Raw genomic sequence first — 17,391 nt, forward strand, 5'->3', positions numbered from 1 at the left:
ATCAATTCATTCAAGAATAAGCAAGCATTTAAGATACATCAGACATTGTACTATGCAGTGGAAGAAAAATATCTTAAATTTGTAAAGCTTACAAAGTTTTTTTCATATATGTTATCTCATTTAATACTTTAAAAATACAATATTTCACAAGATACCATAATTATGTTTATTATTTCTCCAACCAGAATGAATTCCCAGGGAGCAGAGGCTGAGTCTAATTCATCTCTGACTCCCTAGAGTCTAGTGTCTAGAGTCCCAGCACACAGGAGACACTCATTAAATGCTTGATAAATGAATGAGTAAATGAGTAGCAGATACTTGTTAGATTAATAAAATATCGATCAGAGTTAACAGAGTTAATTTATAAATTTCCACAGGAGGGGGGCAGAAAGAGGATATATATGTCACATTGTGCAAACATATATCTGGAGAGAGAAAATTCCTCACTATAGCAGAGCATCTCCAATTCAAGTTTTATTGCATAACAAAGCCACATACCACCTGAAGATAGATTTGATTTCAGTGTGCTCCAGGGGAAGAAAAATGAGTTCTGTATAAAAGCTCTAAAATAGAGGGGCGCCTGGGTGGCTTAGTCGGTTGCGCGTCTGCCTTCAGCTCAGGTCATGATCCCGGGGTCCTGGGATCGAGCCCCACATCGGACTCCCTGCTCAGGGTGGAGCCCGCTTCTCCCTCTGCCTGCTGCTCCCCCTGTTTGTGCTCTCTAATAAATAAATAAAATCTTTTTTAAAAAAAAGCTCCAAACTAGATTATTTTGCCTTGTAAAACTCTATTACCACATGAATATAAAAATAAGTATTATTCAGGGTTCTATTAATTTGCTTTGTCATCTATTTCAATATGGCAGACAGCTGCACCACCTGAGACAAATGGGGCTTTGACATGTAATTTTAAAATATCCCACGAATGGGCGCCTGGGTGGCTCAGTTGGTTAAGCGACTGCCTTCGGCTCAGGTCATGATCCTGGAGTCCCAGGATCGAGTCCCGCATCGGGCTTCCTGCTCAGCAGGGAGTCTGCTTCTCCCTCTGGCCCTCCCCCCTCTCATGCTCTCTCTCTCTCATTCTCTCTCTCAAATAAATAAATAAAATCTTAAAAAAAAAAAAATCCCATGAATGAAATGATAGATAACACAGTGAAATAATCAAATGCTACCAGTCCTCATGTGTTAAAAATTTAACTATTATACGAAAGACCCCTAAGATAGGTAAGGGATATATCTCCAGATCTTTGCATATTCCCATACTTACGGCTACTACTAATACATGTAGCTTCTTCCATAAGTTTCCCATTTTTCTACTTAGGAGCACCACTTTTTGTAGGCTCACTTCACTGGCATTACCTTTATATATAAAAAAATATAAATATAAAAAATATATAAAATACTGGCATTACCTATTAATGGTGTCTTCTCCATGGAGTGATGTTTCACAAAGAAACAAAAGTATATGTATGTGTATGTATAAGTCATTTCAGGTAAAGTAACGTAAATAACAACAAGCAGCAAATATGAACACAGAAGTGAAGATGAAGTGTAAATGCAGGTTATACATACTTGTTAGCCAAGTGACTTCTTCAACACCAGCTCATTAGCTCGTAACATTCAAGTTTGTATCTCAACAAAACTATACATCATGAACCTTTAGGTTTCATGAATAGTTGAGAAAGCTAATGTCAAATCCTAAATACCAGGAGTCTATTATATTATCCCATTCACAGATGTTATAATCTGACCATCCATTTAATTGGAGTCATATGTTATTTATTAAACAATAAATGTATATATGATTACAAAAACTTTTGGGATAAAGCCACTACTTGTAAAAGTCACTAAATTATGGTGATCATGGGGCGCCTGGGTGGCTCATTCGTTAAGCGTCTGCCTTCAGCTCAGGTCATGATCCCAGGGTCCTGGGATTGAGTCCCACTTCGGGCTCCCTGCTCAGCGGGAAGCCTGCTTCTCCCTCTCCCACTCCCCCTGCTTGTGTTCCCTCTCTCTCTCTGTCTCTGTCAAATAAATAAATAAAATCTTAAAAAAAAAATTATGGTGTTCATATGTCTCATACTTTTCAAATACAGTCATGGTTCGTTAATAAAATTAGAATTTAATTTCACAAAGACTATCCTAGCATCAAAAGTATTTCAAATTATATTTAAGACATGTAAACTGACAGTGTATATAAAAGGTTTTCGTCTTTAGTATTTGCTTTTCTTACTCTGAAAACCTTCATTATGTTCTGCTTTATACAGACGTGTCTCACAGTTTACAAAGCTTTTTACGTGCATTATCTTAGCAACTCTGTGATGCGGATACTGTAAGAACTGGTTCAGAGAGGCTGTGCACTATCACAGAAGCAACACAAGCAGAGCACCTGGGTTTGCATCTCAGCTTTTACTAGCTGTGGGACCTCAGAGAAATCTGGCTAAAATCATGAAACAAACAAAAAGTGAAACCATTATCATTGTTTTTAAAATGCCTATGTAGGGCGCCTGGGTGGCTCAGCCGTTAAACGTCTGCCTTCAGCTCAGGTCATGATCCCAGGGTCCTGGGATCGAGCCCCCCATCGGGCTCCCTGCTCGGCGGGAAGCCTGCTTCTCCCTCTCTCACTCCCCCTGCTTGTGTCAAATAAATAAATAAAATCTTTAAAATAAACAAATAAGTACAATAAAGTGCTTATGTAAAATATTTCCCCTACCACAACTTTGGATCACCTAACCTAAATGACCAGGCTGGTGAATTAAAAAAATTCAAAATACTAATAGTCTAAACATAGGCTAAGAAAGAAAGGTCATAAGAAAAATTGTTAGCAGAGAAAGGTAAGCCTCTGACAATATAATAATTCTTTACTTGCTCATGGACATATGTGTACAACTACAATACAGATATGTGTGCCATCTCAGAGGATAACAATCGTATCTGCTGAAGTCAATGGAATGAAAACAAAACAAATTCTCAATACTGTAACTGATCCTGTTTATTTAAGTGTAACTTGCTTTATACAACAGTCCTGTTTTTGAAAAGTTATGTGAAACAAATTCTTCAAATTTTTTAAGTGCTTTTAATTTTGTAAAATGCCTGAACTCTTAAGCCATTCTTCCCCAAAATCATGTAATACAAAGGGACAGCTACGATCCCATTACAAAAAACCAAAAACCAAACAAAAAAAAAAACAAAAACAGACACAGAGAGGCCAGGTCACATGCTTTTCAGAGAAATGTAAAGCAGCTGATCTTTCAAACCTCAAAAGCATTATGCATGCTGAATCCCTAATACAAGAAAAATAAAATTTTAAAGCAGCAAGTCACAGGGAAGGCAGTATAATGTGGGACAAATATGGAAATAGGTTAGGAAATGTGGGTTTAGTATATTACTGAATAGTTACGAAACCTTGGCCTATGTCTTTCTGAATCTTGTTTCCTATCCATAAATAAGAGAGATGCTTGCCAAAGACTGTTAGTATATACCATAGAAGAATTTGATTTTTAATAATTCATCACAATAATATCCCCTTTAGTTCTCAAAATCAGATTTCATATGTATATAAAGCATCTAGACCAATATTGTATACATAGTATGTATTCAATGAGTATTTGGGGAATAAGTAAATGAATGAAACAGGTGTCGTACATATACATATATATGAAACAAAAATTAATACCTTCTATTTACATCCATTTATACAAGAAATAAATATTAAGTGTCTATGATATAACGGGAACTAGGGACACAACACTGCTAAGAACTAGACTTAGATTAACCAGGTCCCCTACTCTTATGAAACTTACATTCAAGGAGAGTCACATAATAATTAAAAAAATAAACAAAAAACCACAACAAATTATTACAGATTCTCATAAATGCTATGAAAGAAGCCAAAAACCCACTTTTTTATGTAATAAAAAAGGAAGGTCTATTTTATTTTATTTTATTATTTTTTTGACAGAGACAGAGAGCACAAGCAAGGGGAGCGGGACACAGAGGGAGAGGGAGAAGCAGGCTCCCCGCTAAGCAGGGTGCCAGATGAGGGGCTCGATCCCAGGATCATGACCTGAGCTGAAGGCAGACGCTTAACCGACTGAGTCACCCAGGCACCCCAGGAAAGTCTATTTTAGATAAGATAGTTTAAAAAGTCCTTTCTGAAGAGCTGACAAGTGAGCTTAGGCTATAAAGATGTCAATGAATAAGCCATATGAAAACCTAAGAAAAGAGTACTTTAAGCAGATAGAACGAAATATAAGTACAAAGAGGCTGAGAAGGGAAATGGCTTAATATCTCTGGGGAAGGAAATGAATAAAGGCCAGTATAGCTGGTACCTGATAAGTAAAGGGAAAGAGTAATATAGATGAAGGGATGGAGATGAAGTTGGAGATTTTGATCATGAAGGGCCCCATAGGCCCATAAAAACTTTTTAATTCATTAGTGGTGGTGGTGGGGGGGGAGAATGGTAAAAGTAAAAGTCCACCTCAATAAATATCACTAGGAAAAAAGAGTTTGTTTAACCAAGTATTTCTATGTTTATGGCTTGGAATACAGAAGAGAGTATAGTAAACCCAACTGAAGTGACTAAGTTGGCTGATAACTTCTCTGGAGCCCTGTATATACAACATTAGCTTCTGATAACAGACTTTCTAAGTCACAGGGATGGATTTGTGACCAGTTGGGCCAATCAGAGTAACCCTCCCAGCCTCCCACACTTCCACCCCAGGGATAAATCCAGAGCCATAGTCTTGTATCTCCAAAAGAACTGCATTTGTAATTTAAAAATCTTGCCACAAAGAAAATTCCAGGCTGAGACAGATTCACTAGTAAATTTCATCAAACATTTAAGGAAGGAATAACACCAAGTCTGTACAAACTCTTTCAGCAAACAGTACAGGGGACATTTCCCAACTCATTTAATGGGGCCAAAGACATCTCAAGAAAAGAAAACTAAAGATATTCTTCACAAGCATAATACAAAAATATATCAAAAGGATAATAAGTATATCATGACAAAGGGGTTTATTCTAGGAATCAAGACTGCTCTAATGTCTGAAAATAATCAATGTAATTCACCATATTACAGCAATAAAGGAAAAAAATTGATTACATTAATAGATGCAAAAAAGATATGAAAAAGTTCAACCCTATCCATGACAAAAACTTTAAGCAAGAGAGAGCCTAGAAGCAGTAACACTTCAATGGCAATAAGCACTATTAGCACCCAGTTCTTAGTTTCTGAACCATTCTCCAAAAATAGGAACTAATGCTAATTGGAGACATGGTTAATTCCAGGGCTGAGGCAGGGAAAATATAAGAGCCATGAAAACTGTGTGGTAACAAATTGTAAAGAAAGTGATCAAAAAAAGATGGGACATGTCAAATGACAGAAGCTAAGGGAAGGAGCTCCCAATAGCCAAAGCTGGAACAATGTGAACAACAAAATAATGATAGTGCTGGATTATAACCCGAAGTATAAAACAAATATTCATGAGTCTACATTGATAAATAAATAATTAAGTAAAATAAATAATGGAGAAGGGGCCTTAGAGAATCTCAACTATTAAATGTACAAGGACTGATGGAAATAGAAAATCACCAGTAGGCAAACAACCCAGGAATAACTGGGGAAACAAGATTCACTAGGTGATGCTAAAATTAGTGGAAAAATCTTGCAGAGAAATAGGGTATTTGCAGTTTCAAAGCATCTTCCCCTATATTTATTAATTACAATGGGAAACAATTTTACGGTGGAGAAACATGACCGACACCACTTGAGGCAATCTAGATTAACATTACAAGGCATATTACATGATATACACCCTGACATGATGCTCCAAGAAGGGCCCAACATCACCATATGGTATTCTTGCCAAAACTGTGTAAAATCAGGACCGTAACATTTTAGAGTAGAAGTTATTTTTGTAGAATGTCCCTTATCTTGGGTTTGTCTGACATTTTCTCTTGACAAATTAAGGTAAGACAATTTTGTCAACAATCTGAGGAGACTAAGGAGACAGGACACCTAAATGCAACATAGGAGCCTAAAGTGGACCTTCGAACATAAAAAGAACATTAGTGGAAGAATTGGTGAATGAAGTCTGTAGTTTGGTTAATATTGCTGTATGATAATTTGCTGAATTTGATAATTGTATTAAGGTATTATAAGACATTAACATTAGGAAAGCTACGTGAAGGGTATACAAAAATTCTCTGTACTATTTGTGCAATTACTCTATAGTCTAAAATTATTTCAAAATAAAAAGCTAAAAAGCCTAACCAACAAAAAAAGCAACTCTTGGTAAAACAGGAAGAGAAAGGTTCTTCCTCAACCTGATTAAGGGCATGTACAAAACCTGTTAATATCAAAGGATAAATGTTTCTCCCTAAATACAAAACAGGGCAAGAATATTTGCACTAACTGCCTCTATCCAGCATTGTGTTGGTGGTTTTACCAGTGCAATGAGGAAAGGGATAGAAGGAACACAGATTAGAAAGGGAGAAATAAAACTACATTCTTGGATAACAGGACTGCATACATAGAAAATCCCAAAGATTTACCAAGAAACTACTATAATAAGTAAATTCAGTAAGGTCACAGGATAAAGTTATATACAATAATCAATTACTTTCCATACTAGACAAAATAATTAGAAAATTAAAATTTTTAAATTCCATTTATAATCACATCCCCAAAGAGGAAATATTTAAAGATAAATTTGACATAATTTGTGTAAGGCCTGCATGGTGAAAACCATAAAATGCTACAAGAAATAAAGGGAGACCTAAATAAATAGAAGAACATACCATGTTCCTGAGTTGGAAGATTTGCTATTGTTAACATGGCAATTCTCCCCAAATGGTTCTACTATAGATTCAATGTAATCCTATTTAATATGCCAGCAGGCTTTTTTTTTTTTTTTACAAGCTGGTTGTAAAATTTATATGGTAATGCAAAGGACTTGAAGAGCCAAACAATTCTGAAAATACAGAACAAAGTTAGAAGACCTGCATTACCTCATTTAAGACTTAAAGCTACAGTAATCAAAAGTTAAGGTATTGGCATAAGGATGGACCTATAAAAAGGTCAATGGAACAGAACAGGGTTCAGAAATAAACCAAGTAACATATGGTTAATTAATTCTCAACAAAAGGTGCCAACATAATTCAGTGGGGGAAAGTAGAGTCTTTTCAACAAATAGTGCTGAAACAACACGACATTCATGTGACAAATAAATGAATCGACCTTACTCACACTAGATACAAAAATGAAGTAAAAATTCTAAGACTGTAAAACTTCTGTTAGAAAACAAAGGGCAAATATTTGCAAACTTAGGTCAAGATTTCTTAGACTGAAAATAAATGAACCATAAAAGAAAAACTGATCAACTAGACTTCATCAAAATGTAAAACCTCTGCTCTTTTGGAAGTCACCATAATGAAAACGAAAAAGGTAAGTCACAGCCTTAAAGAAAATATTTGCAAAACCTCTGACAAAGACCTTGTATCCAGGATACAGAAAGAACTTTTAAAACTCAATAGTAAGAAAAACAAAACTAAACAAAACTCAATAGTAAAAAGACAAACAGCCCAATTGAAAAATGGGCAAAATATATGAACAGACATTTCACTAAAGATAAACAAATGACTGATAAGCACTTGAAAGGATGCTTATCATTAGTCACCAGAGAAGTGCAAATTAAAACCACAATGAGATACAATTACACATCTATTAGAATAGCTAAAATAGAAGGATTGACAGTATCAAATGCTGGCAAGGATTTAAAGCAACTGGAACTCTCAATACGGGATTGTCAGGAATGCAAAAATGATAAAACCATTTAAAGACATCTGACAGTTTCCTATAAAATGAAACATAAACTTACACTTGCCATTAGAACCCAACAATACAACTCCTAGGTAGTTACTCAAGTGAAATGAAAACATATAGCCACATGATATTTTGTCTATGAATGGTCATACTAGCTTTAACTAAAACATTAACCTAAATATCCACAATGGGTGAATATATAAACTAACTGAGGTATATCAACAATGGAAATTATTCAGTGACAGAAAGGAACTGACTACAGATACAAAAAACAAAAACAAATAGATGAATCTTTGCAACACTATGCTAAGTGAAAAGTATACACTGTAAGAATTCATTTATATGAAATTCTGAAAAGGTAAAATAATCTTTAACGACAGAAAGCAGGTAAGCAGTTGCCTGGGACTAGGGGATAGGAATTGACTATAAAAGGACATAAAACTTACTTGGGGTGACAGAAATGTTCTGTATCTTGACTATAATGGGGCAATTAAACTAGTATGTGTGTGTGTGTGTGTGTGTGTATACATATATATACATGTTTGTTAAAACTACATCCTTTAAAAGTAAAGGATGAGAGACATCATAGAGGTAAAAGTTCTTTAAGAAAAAAAAGAACTTTAAAATACAAAACTAATTCAGACACTTCTTTCAAAAAGGAAAATATAATAGAGCAATTAAAGAGAATGGTTAAATAAAGGAAGAGAAATTAATCTAAATAGGAAGCAAAGAGTTCATAGAAATGCATCTATACCATAGCCCAGTAAAAAACAAATAACTACAAGCTTGACACTAATTCAAAGTCAGCCATTTTCTTCTGACTGATGTACTAAAACCAGACTCAGAGAAAGACGACTCAAAAATGAAAGCTACTTTGGGCGCCTGGGTGGCTCAGTTGGTTAAGCGACTGCCTTCGGCTCAGGTCATGATCCTGGAGTCCTGGGATCGAGTCACGCATCGGGCTCCCTGCTCAGCAGGGAGTCTGCTTCTCCCGCTGACCCTCCCCCCTCTCATGCTCTCTCTATCTCATTCTCTCTCAACTAATGAATAAAATCTTAAAAAAAAAAAAAATGAAAGCTACTTTATCCACAGGAAGAGAAATTATTGTCTTTTATAAGATAAATTGTCACAAGCCAACAACATTAACTTTTAAGACAAAAAGTGTTAACCGGAACTGGTAAAAACAGTTACAAAGTTAGGTTTGTTTTTTTTTTTTAAAGTTTGGCATTCATTTATAAAAATTGTTTTATTCTCTTTCAAGGCAAAAATATGTACTTTTGAAACAAGAAATTTAATTACCATAAAAAATGTTATGAAGAATCAAATAAAAATCTACATATGCTTCTAGCCATAAAAAGTCCAATGCTACTGTACAAAATCAAACTAATTATCTCAGTTATTGGGTATTAAAAACCTTTATCCACGAAAGATCAAAATAAAAACTACCCTAGCAGCAAATCTGGCCTATTAATTACAGAAGGAGTATATAATCTATAATCACTATAGGTTTCTATAATCACTTTTAGGTTCATTTAACTACTACTACTACTTTATGCTTCTTTTGCTTGGCTGTTTAACCTATGTTTTCTCTAATGAAAATGTATCCCTCATATTTAAAAAAATCTGTTACTGGAGTATTTTTGCCTATCTTGGCATAAATTAAAAAAAAATCAAAATATCAGTGTTACTGAGGGCACTGGGGAATGTTTATATATATGGTACTAATGGGACTCCAGCTAACCCTTAGAGGGAAATTTGCCAATAATATATCAAAAGCTTTACAAATGAATATATTCCAATTCTAGGAATTTATCATAAGGAAATAATTATGGATACTTGTAAAGACTTCAATATGTATAATAATAAAAACTGAATATAATCCAAAAGGCCAACATTAGGGAAATGGTTACATCATGGTTTATCTGTATTATGAAACAGATGCAAAACCAAATAATCAAGTAACATGCAAAAGACTCCCAATCTACTGATGAGTGAAAATGGTTACAGAATCTGTACTAACGAGTGATTTGAATTGTCTCTTTTGTGTTATCCATACTTTCTAAGTTGAGTACTTTATTATAATGAGCACTTACAGCTTTTGTATGGAAAAAGTTCTGAAAAGATCTTGCCAATTCTTCCTTAAAGCACTTAGTTAGCCAAAGACATAGAGATGACATTGAAAAAAACAGAAAAAGTTTTCCATATTATTTGTACACATATCATCCATGATTTTACGTTATCACCTAACAAATATTCATAATTTACACACAAAAGATTGATTTTTCCAAAATGCATTTGGAAGTTATGTTCTAATACTGAAAGCAATGACTGAGCCCTGTTTTCAGTCTCAACTTCCCTAATTCATCAGAAGTTCATATTCCATTCAATTCATCCTGCCTCAGTTTCTCTCTGTATAGAATGAGCACATACAAACTTTCTTATAAGAATATTAAAAGGAATATATATAAAGTATATCATATGTAAAACAGGAAAATGCAAAACACCTTTTGATTTCCAATCTTCTCATCATTTTTATAACCTAAATTGTTATATGTCCCTGAACTGATGTATTTTTTCCTGTAAAATGGACAATATAAAACTCCTGGTGGCTTTTCTTTGAATTATTAAAACAAACGCAAACTCCAAATTTTCATATACAATTACAATAAGCAGTATGTTCTGAAATTATGAAATAAAGGATATTAATTTATATAATCACTCTGGTATACTCTTCAGCAACAAATTATTCTTAAAGTAATTCAACTACTGCATTTCTAACTTTTTAACATCTTTTTGAGGCAATAAATACAGAAACACTGATGCAATCTACCTTTATTTTGTGCTACTTGAGTATCTTATCCTTTAAATTTACTCTGTAACTAAAGAATGTATTAATATAGCTTTGGATGTAATGCAAAATTCTTTTTTTATGATGGTTTTTTTTTTTTGGGGTGACTATATTTTTTTTATGTTATGTTAATCGCCAAACATTACATCATTAGTTTTTGATGTAGTGTTCCACGATTCATTGTTTGCGTATAACACCCAGTGCTCCATGCAGAATGTGCCCTCCTCAATACCCATCACCAGGCTAACCCATCCTCCCACCCCCCTCCCCTCTAGAACCCTCAGTTTGTTTCTCAGAGTCCACAGTCTCTCATGGTTCGACTCCTCCTCCGATTTCCCCCCCTTCTTTCTTCCTTTTATGATGGTTTTATCAAATACAAAAAGAACTACCAAAGCTAGGAATTAAGCATAAACTAAATATACTCTAGGAAAGACTGCCCCCTTGTGCCAATCAATAACATTCAACAGATTAAGAAAGAACACTAAACTATATCCAACACCAGAGGAACCCAGGCTTCTATTTTTTAATTTTTTAAATTAAAAAAAAAAAAATTTTTTTTAGAACCTAGGCTTCTACAAAGGTTTTGATTTTTCCGTGTTCTGATTACAACACCTTATATGTAAAGCAGTGATCTTTAAAGAAAAATAAATTGAATAGTACATTAAGCTCATACAGACATGATTAATTTATGACATTCAGCAGCAAATATCAACATAATTTGTAACATTTAATTATAATGGATACTAGATGCTCAAGGGCTTAGAGGCTGAATAGAGATAAGTAACTTTCTGACCCCTAAGTTCTACAACAAAACACAGAGAAAATATTACAGAAACCAGTAGCTTGAAGAGAAAAACATACACGAAAAAGGGATAGAATATGGTGACTTGTTTTACAACATATACATAGTTCATCCAAGTTTTTAGGCATTTTCTTCTGAATTCCTGGATAATCCAATAATTTCTTTGGATTTGATGTATAGCCTATTACTCTTTATAAAGCTTCTTGGCATATATAAGTGGTAACAGGCCATTCAAACATAAGTCATTATCAGCATCATTACTATATAATCTACAGTAATAATCTACAGTAGTGAACAAATTTATTAGAGGGATAGACTTGCTAAAGAAAAGAAACATTAAGGCAATAAAAGATATATTACAAGTAACAATTAAGTGATGTGAATGCAGATTTTGGATATTCGATAGCATAATATCTTTCCTAATTAATAGCTGGAACAGTTACAATTCCACTTTTACCAAATAGGGTCGTTAGGAGAATTAAATGAGTTAGCACTGATAAAACACTTGCTATAAAAAACAAAAAATGTTTGTTATGTCAATAAAGGAATTAGTAAGTATGGGAAGCTGCATGGTATGTATGTATACAATAATACCTACTTTCGAAGGTGGTCATGTTCTTTCAAAAATAGTTCAGTTCTTCTGTTGTTTACTCCAGACCCACTTTTATATGACCTAGAATAAAATAGAGAAAATTCAAGAACATCTTTGGCAGATACTGCAAAACAGAAGTGACTGACTCTAGTAATATCCAAAGTAGGGAAATTGAACCTCTCCATAGTTTTTTTTTTTTTTTTTTTTTAAAGATTTTATTTATTTATTTGACAGAGAGAGACACAGCGAGAGAGGGAACACAAGCAGGGGGAATGGGAGAGGGAGAAGCAGGCTTCCCGTGGAGCAGAGAGCCCAATGTGGGGCTCGATCCCAGGACACTGGGATCATGACCTGAGCTGAAGGCAGACGCTTAACGACTGAGCCACCCAGGCGCCCCATCCTCTCCATAGTTTTGAATGAAGTTAAAATGTTTGATCATTTTCATCTTCTAAAAATGACATCCATAATAAATAAATATAACTGCCTCTCTAATTTAGGGCTGTTTATTATTTTTCACCAAAATAACCCAACATTTTAAACAAAAAAAACCTTACTTGCCTTTGTCTATTATTATTATTTTTGTCTATTATTATATCTTTATTTTCTTTCTCCAAGTGGACGTAGAAGTTTAAACTTATTACTACATAGCCCATGGGACAGGAAGCTACTGCCATGGAATGTTTTCCTTCACATCGGTATGTGCAGTCTATTAACCAGAGCCTGTAGAGCTAAAATGAAGCTTAAGATCTGCCAATTTTGGCATACTTAAGGATTTCTGTCTTGGCCTTAAATGCACTAAAATTTACAAGAAAATGCTTTTTATCGTTACTATCACCACTTTCATGTTTCTGCTCTTTACTCACATTAAAGTAACAAGAACAAAATAAAAAATTCAAGAAACCGCACACATGTATAGTAAGACAAAAGAGGGTCACGCTAATAAAACTAAACTACTGGCTGAGAGGCAGTGCTGATTTGCAAAGCACAGAAGGAAAGAAAACCCCAGGAAAAGCAGCATGAGATAACCAAGAACACACAGGACTTGCAAGACAGATGATTTACTTTTTTTTAAGATTTTTTATTGTTAAGCCCGAGATCAAGAGTCGCGCACTCCTCTGACAGAGCGAGGCAGGTGCCCTGAAGACAGGTGATCTAGATTTAAATCTATACTTGCATCATTTATTACCCAGTTAAACTTATACAAGTCTCTTAATATCTAGTTTTATAAAATGGTACTAATAATTTCTATCTATACCAAAAGACTATATGAAGCCAGAAAAGAGGTAATATATGGAAAAGTAGTGTACAACTGCAAAAAACTTTCAAATGTCAGTTATTACTACTATATCTCATCTCACTAATCATATTCTGCTTCATATTATATTAATTTGAATACATGTCTTACTCCCTTCTAGCACCTAGATTATAAACTCCAGGAGGGCCAAGTTGGTCTTTTCATTTCTAGCTTCTACTGTGACTGATCTAGAGTCTTAACTCATGGCTGGTAATCAGGAAACAGTTTAATGAATGGATGAACATGTCCCTTTTATGATTGTTTTTCAGAAAGCAAGTTACTACAGTGGGCTATATTCTAACAATTCCCACAAATTTTGAGGGAGGAAAATGCCTAAACATTAAAGGCTGTCCCCTACTGGTTTTCAATGTATACCTGAAAATACATACATAAATAGTCTGTACAGATATTAAACAAAAGACTTACATGTTCCTGAGAACTAAAAATATTACAAAATATCTAATTATGGCAAAAATGTTTTTTTACTCCTACATGTTCCACAAAGTACGTAAGACTAAACATTAAAAAAACAGAACAGAGACAAACAAAAATTAATTTTCCAAGATAATTTCTGGGGATAGGTACGTAACTCTGATGGTTGGATAATCCTTGATTAGTTTTGAGCAAAAAGTATGAATGCAATGAATATGAAATTATTTCTGTTGCAAAACTGTCTTACTGTTGTAACAAAATAAAGGATCTCTAGGAAAATGCTTCTTAGAGTACACATGATATGTATTAGCTTATGATATGGTAATGTATATCATAGATATGTTTATGAAACACAAGGTAATAATCACTTATGATATGTAAGTATCATAAATTTATCACAAGTGAGACAATGATAGGCATCAATAGATGGTCCAAAAGTGGAAAGTCTTCAGTTTTAATTAGATGCCCAATGGATTTACCTTATTAGTTGTGTTCAGTTGTGAAAAACATTTTATTTTTTTATTTTTTAAAGATTTTATTTATTTATTTGAGAGAGAGAGAGGGAGGGAGTGGGGGAAGAAGGAGAGCGAGAGGGACAAGCAGACTCTGTGCTGAGTGCGGAGCCCAAAGTGGGGGCTGGGTCTCACAACCTGAGATCAAGGGTAAGACGCTCACCCGACTGAGCCGCTCAGGCGCCCCATGAAAAAAAACTTTAAATGTCCACATGAAACATTAGGATGCATTATTGAAGTTCAGTGAGGTAAAGGGATGGATGAACAAATCTTTAAAATTATGGATTGAGATTAACATAAAAACATTGGAAGTTCTTAAAATAATTTGACATGTGGCTATGAAGCCTGAATAAAACCTGGAAAGCACAGATACTTCAAATTCCAGAGAAATAAAGGTTACTGAAATTACTCTGAGATACATATATATACATATATATATGTTAGGGCAAGAAAGAGGGTAGGGGGATAGGTGGTAATCAGAAAGGGAAACAGAGAGAGCTTCAGTTATTGGCAATATCATTATTAAGGTGGATGTTAGGAGATCAGAGAAAAACTTGTGAATATATAGCATCTAAGGACTCTGAATTAACACAGTGAAGTCAAGGTTGGCAGGAGCCAATGATAAAACTAGGGGAAGCTGGAGAGAAGACCAGGAAAGTAGATTAGATTCAGCAATGTTTAAAGAACAGTGAAATGAGATTCAGAGAATTCTCTATGAGAATTAGAAACCTTGAAATCGAAATCATGGTTGTGCTACTTAATTTACTGTTAATCACTGATATACTCTAAATCTAAATCCGAATAAACATCCTATAAAATAACATAAAAGGTAACTTACTCAATATCCTTTCGTACTGATCCCATGAGATTCTCCCTTTCCCGTATTGCCACGAAGTTTGCTTTGGTTTTATGGAATTCATGTGTATAATCCTGCAATAAATCAATATCCGATCTCAACATAAGCTCATTATATATTTTCCTCTTATTGAACCAATTATGTATTGTCATCATATTATAAATTTCTGTCAAGAAAACTGCTATTTCAGAATCAAATAGTTGGGTGCCTGGGCGGCTCAGTTGGTTAAGCGACTGCCTTCGGCTCCCTGGAGTCCTGGGATCAAGTCCCGCATCGGGCTCCCTGCTCAGCAGGGAGTCTGCTTCTCCCTCTGACCCTCCACCCTCTCATGCTCTCTCTCTCTCTATCTCATTCTCTCTCAAATAAATAAATAAAATCTTAAAAAAAAAAAAGAATCAAATAGTTAAGAAGTAAAAATAACATTATAGGGCGCCTGGGTGGCTCAGTTGGTTAAGCGACTGCCTTCGGCTCAGGTCATGATCCTGGAGTCCCGGGATCGAGTCCCGCATCGGGCTCCCTGCTCTGCGGGGAGTCTGCTTCTCCCTCTGACCCTCCTCCCTCTCATGCTCTCTGTCTCTCATTCTCTCTGTCTCAAATAAATAAATAAAATCTTTAAAAAAAAAAAAATAAAAATAAAAATAAAAATAAAAATAACATTATAATCCCTTTCCTGAAGAGTGACCAATTTCTTTCAAATGAAAACAATTCAGTGTTAGGGTAACAGTACCACTAAATCACTATCCTTTGTATCTTCTAGTACTTTGTCTTATGGGACAGAATTATAAAGAAAAAAACAACTTTAAGATAAATGATTCCAAATAGCCTAGGATAAAACTTGAGGGGCTCTTTCTACTTATTAGTGTACACCCAATGAAGCTTATTTTCATATTTCATCTTTTTGGAATTTCCACAGAAATTTAATTCCTAAACCAGTCAAAGGAAGAAGAGAACCAAAAGTAAAGAACAAAATAATCTTCAAATATTTTCCTTTCTCTTTCTACTACCATACTTTTAAGAGATTAAGGAATATTCATTACTTTTTAAAATTCAGAAATGTGTATAGAGAAGATGAAAATCATAATCCCATCTCCCAGAAAGCCCCTACTTCCCCTCTAAACACAAAAATATAAATGAACATGGAGAGAATACTAAAAGAGCACCAAAAGGAACAAAAATAAAAACCATCCTGCTCTACAGCTCATAACTCGGATCACTTTCTTGTATTTTCTTTCAGGAATTATGTTTCTGTGTATACAAGCTTCCTATTATTTCTTTCACTTATGCTAAAGAAATCAAACTACAGTTGATCCTTGAACAACACAGACTTGAAAATGCGTAGGTCCATTATATGTGGATTTTTCTTACAGTGCAGTTCTGTAAATACATTTTCCTTATCATTTTTAAAAATTTTTATTTATTTATTTGACAGAGAGAACACAAGTAAGCAGAGCAGCAGGCAGAGAGAGAGGGAGAAGCAGGCTCCCCGCTGAGCAGGGAGCCCGATGCGGGGCTCGATCCCAGAACCCTGGGATCATGACCTAAGCCAAAGGCAGACACTTAACTGACTGAGCCACCCAGGCGCCCCTTTCCTTATCATTTTTATTTTTTTTTAAGATTTTATTTCTTTGAGAGAGAGAATGAGAGACAGAGAGCATGAGAGGCAGGAGGGTCAGAGGGAGAAGAAGACTCCCCAACTGAGCAGGGAGCCCGACATGGGACTCGATCCCAGGACTCCAGGATCATGACCTGAGCCGAAGGCAGTCGCTTAACCAACTGAGCCACCCAGGCGCCCCTCCTTATCACTATTAAATAACATTTCTCTAACTTATTTTATTGTAAGAATACAGTATATAATACGTATAACATACAAAGTATGTGCTAACCAACTGTTTATGTTAGGCTTCTAGTCACCAGGAGACTACCAGTACTTAAGTTTTTAGGGAGTCAAAAGTTACATGCAAATTTTCGACTGCACAGGAGTGCAGAGGCAGAGTGTCAGCACCCTTAATCCTTGCATTGTTCAAGGGTCAGCTGTATTCTGTTATATACCTTCTTTTCAGTAGTTCATAAGGTATCAAGTAATCTTTTCATATTAACAAACAGAAATCTATATTCTTTTTAATAGCTGTACCGAATTCTATCTTATGACTGCCATAGTTTAGTCAATTCCCTACCAGTAAACATTTTACTGTTTTTGTTTAAAAATGCTGTTTGAAAAATAAATATTC

At 34.8% G+C, this 17,391-nt stretch overlaps 1 protein-coding gene across 4 annotated transcripts in view; it reads right to left on the reverse strand.

The window, feature by feature from the left end:
• The window catches only part of GOSR1 (golgi SNAP receptor complex member 1), a 55,658-nt gene that overhangs the window by 27,843 nt on the left and 10,424 nt on the right, over positions 1-17,391 (reverse strand). For all 4 annotated transcript variants that reach the window (XM_021703969.2, XM_021703968.1, XM_044921393.1 and 1 more), the window contains 2 exons: positions 15,146-15,237; positions 12,076-12,150 (listed from right to left, as the gene is read on the reverse strand). In XM_021703969.2, coding sequence (XP_021559644.1) covers positions 12,076-12,150; positions 15,146-15,237 — 167 coding nt within the window. The remainder of the gene's footprint in view (positions 1-12,075; positions 12,151-15,145; positions 15,238-17,391) is intronic.

The sequence above is a fragment of the Neomonachus schauinslandi genome, chromosome 15, assembly GCF_002201575.2.
Source record: "Neomonachus schauinslandi chromosome 15, ASM220157v2, whole genome shotgun sequence".
In the NCBI taxonomy this organism is placed as follows: domain Eukaryota; kingdom Metazoa; phylum Chordata; class Mammalia; order Carnivora; family Phocidae; genus Neomonachus; species Neomonachus schauinslandi.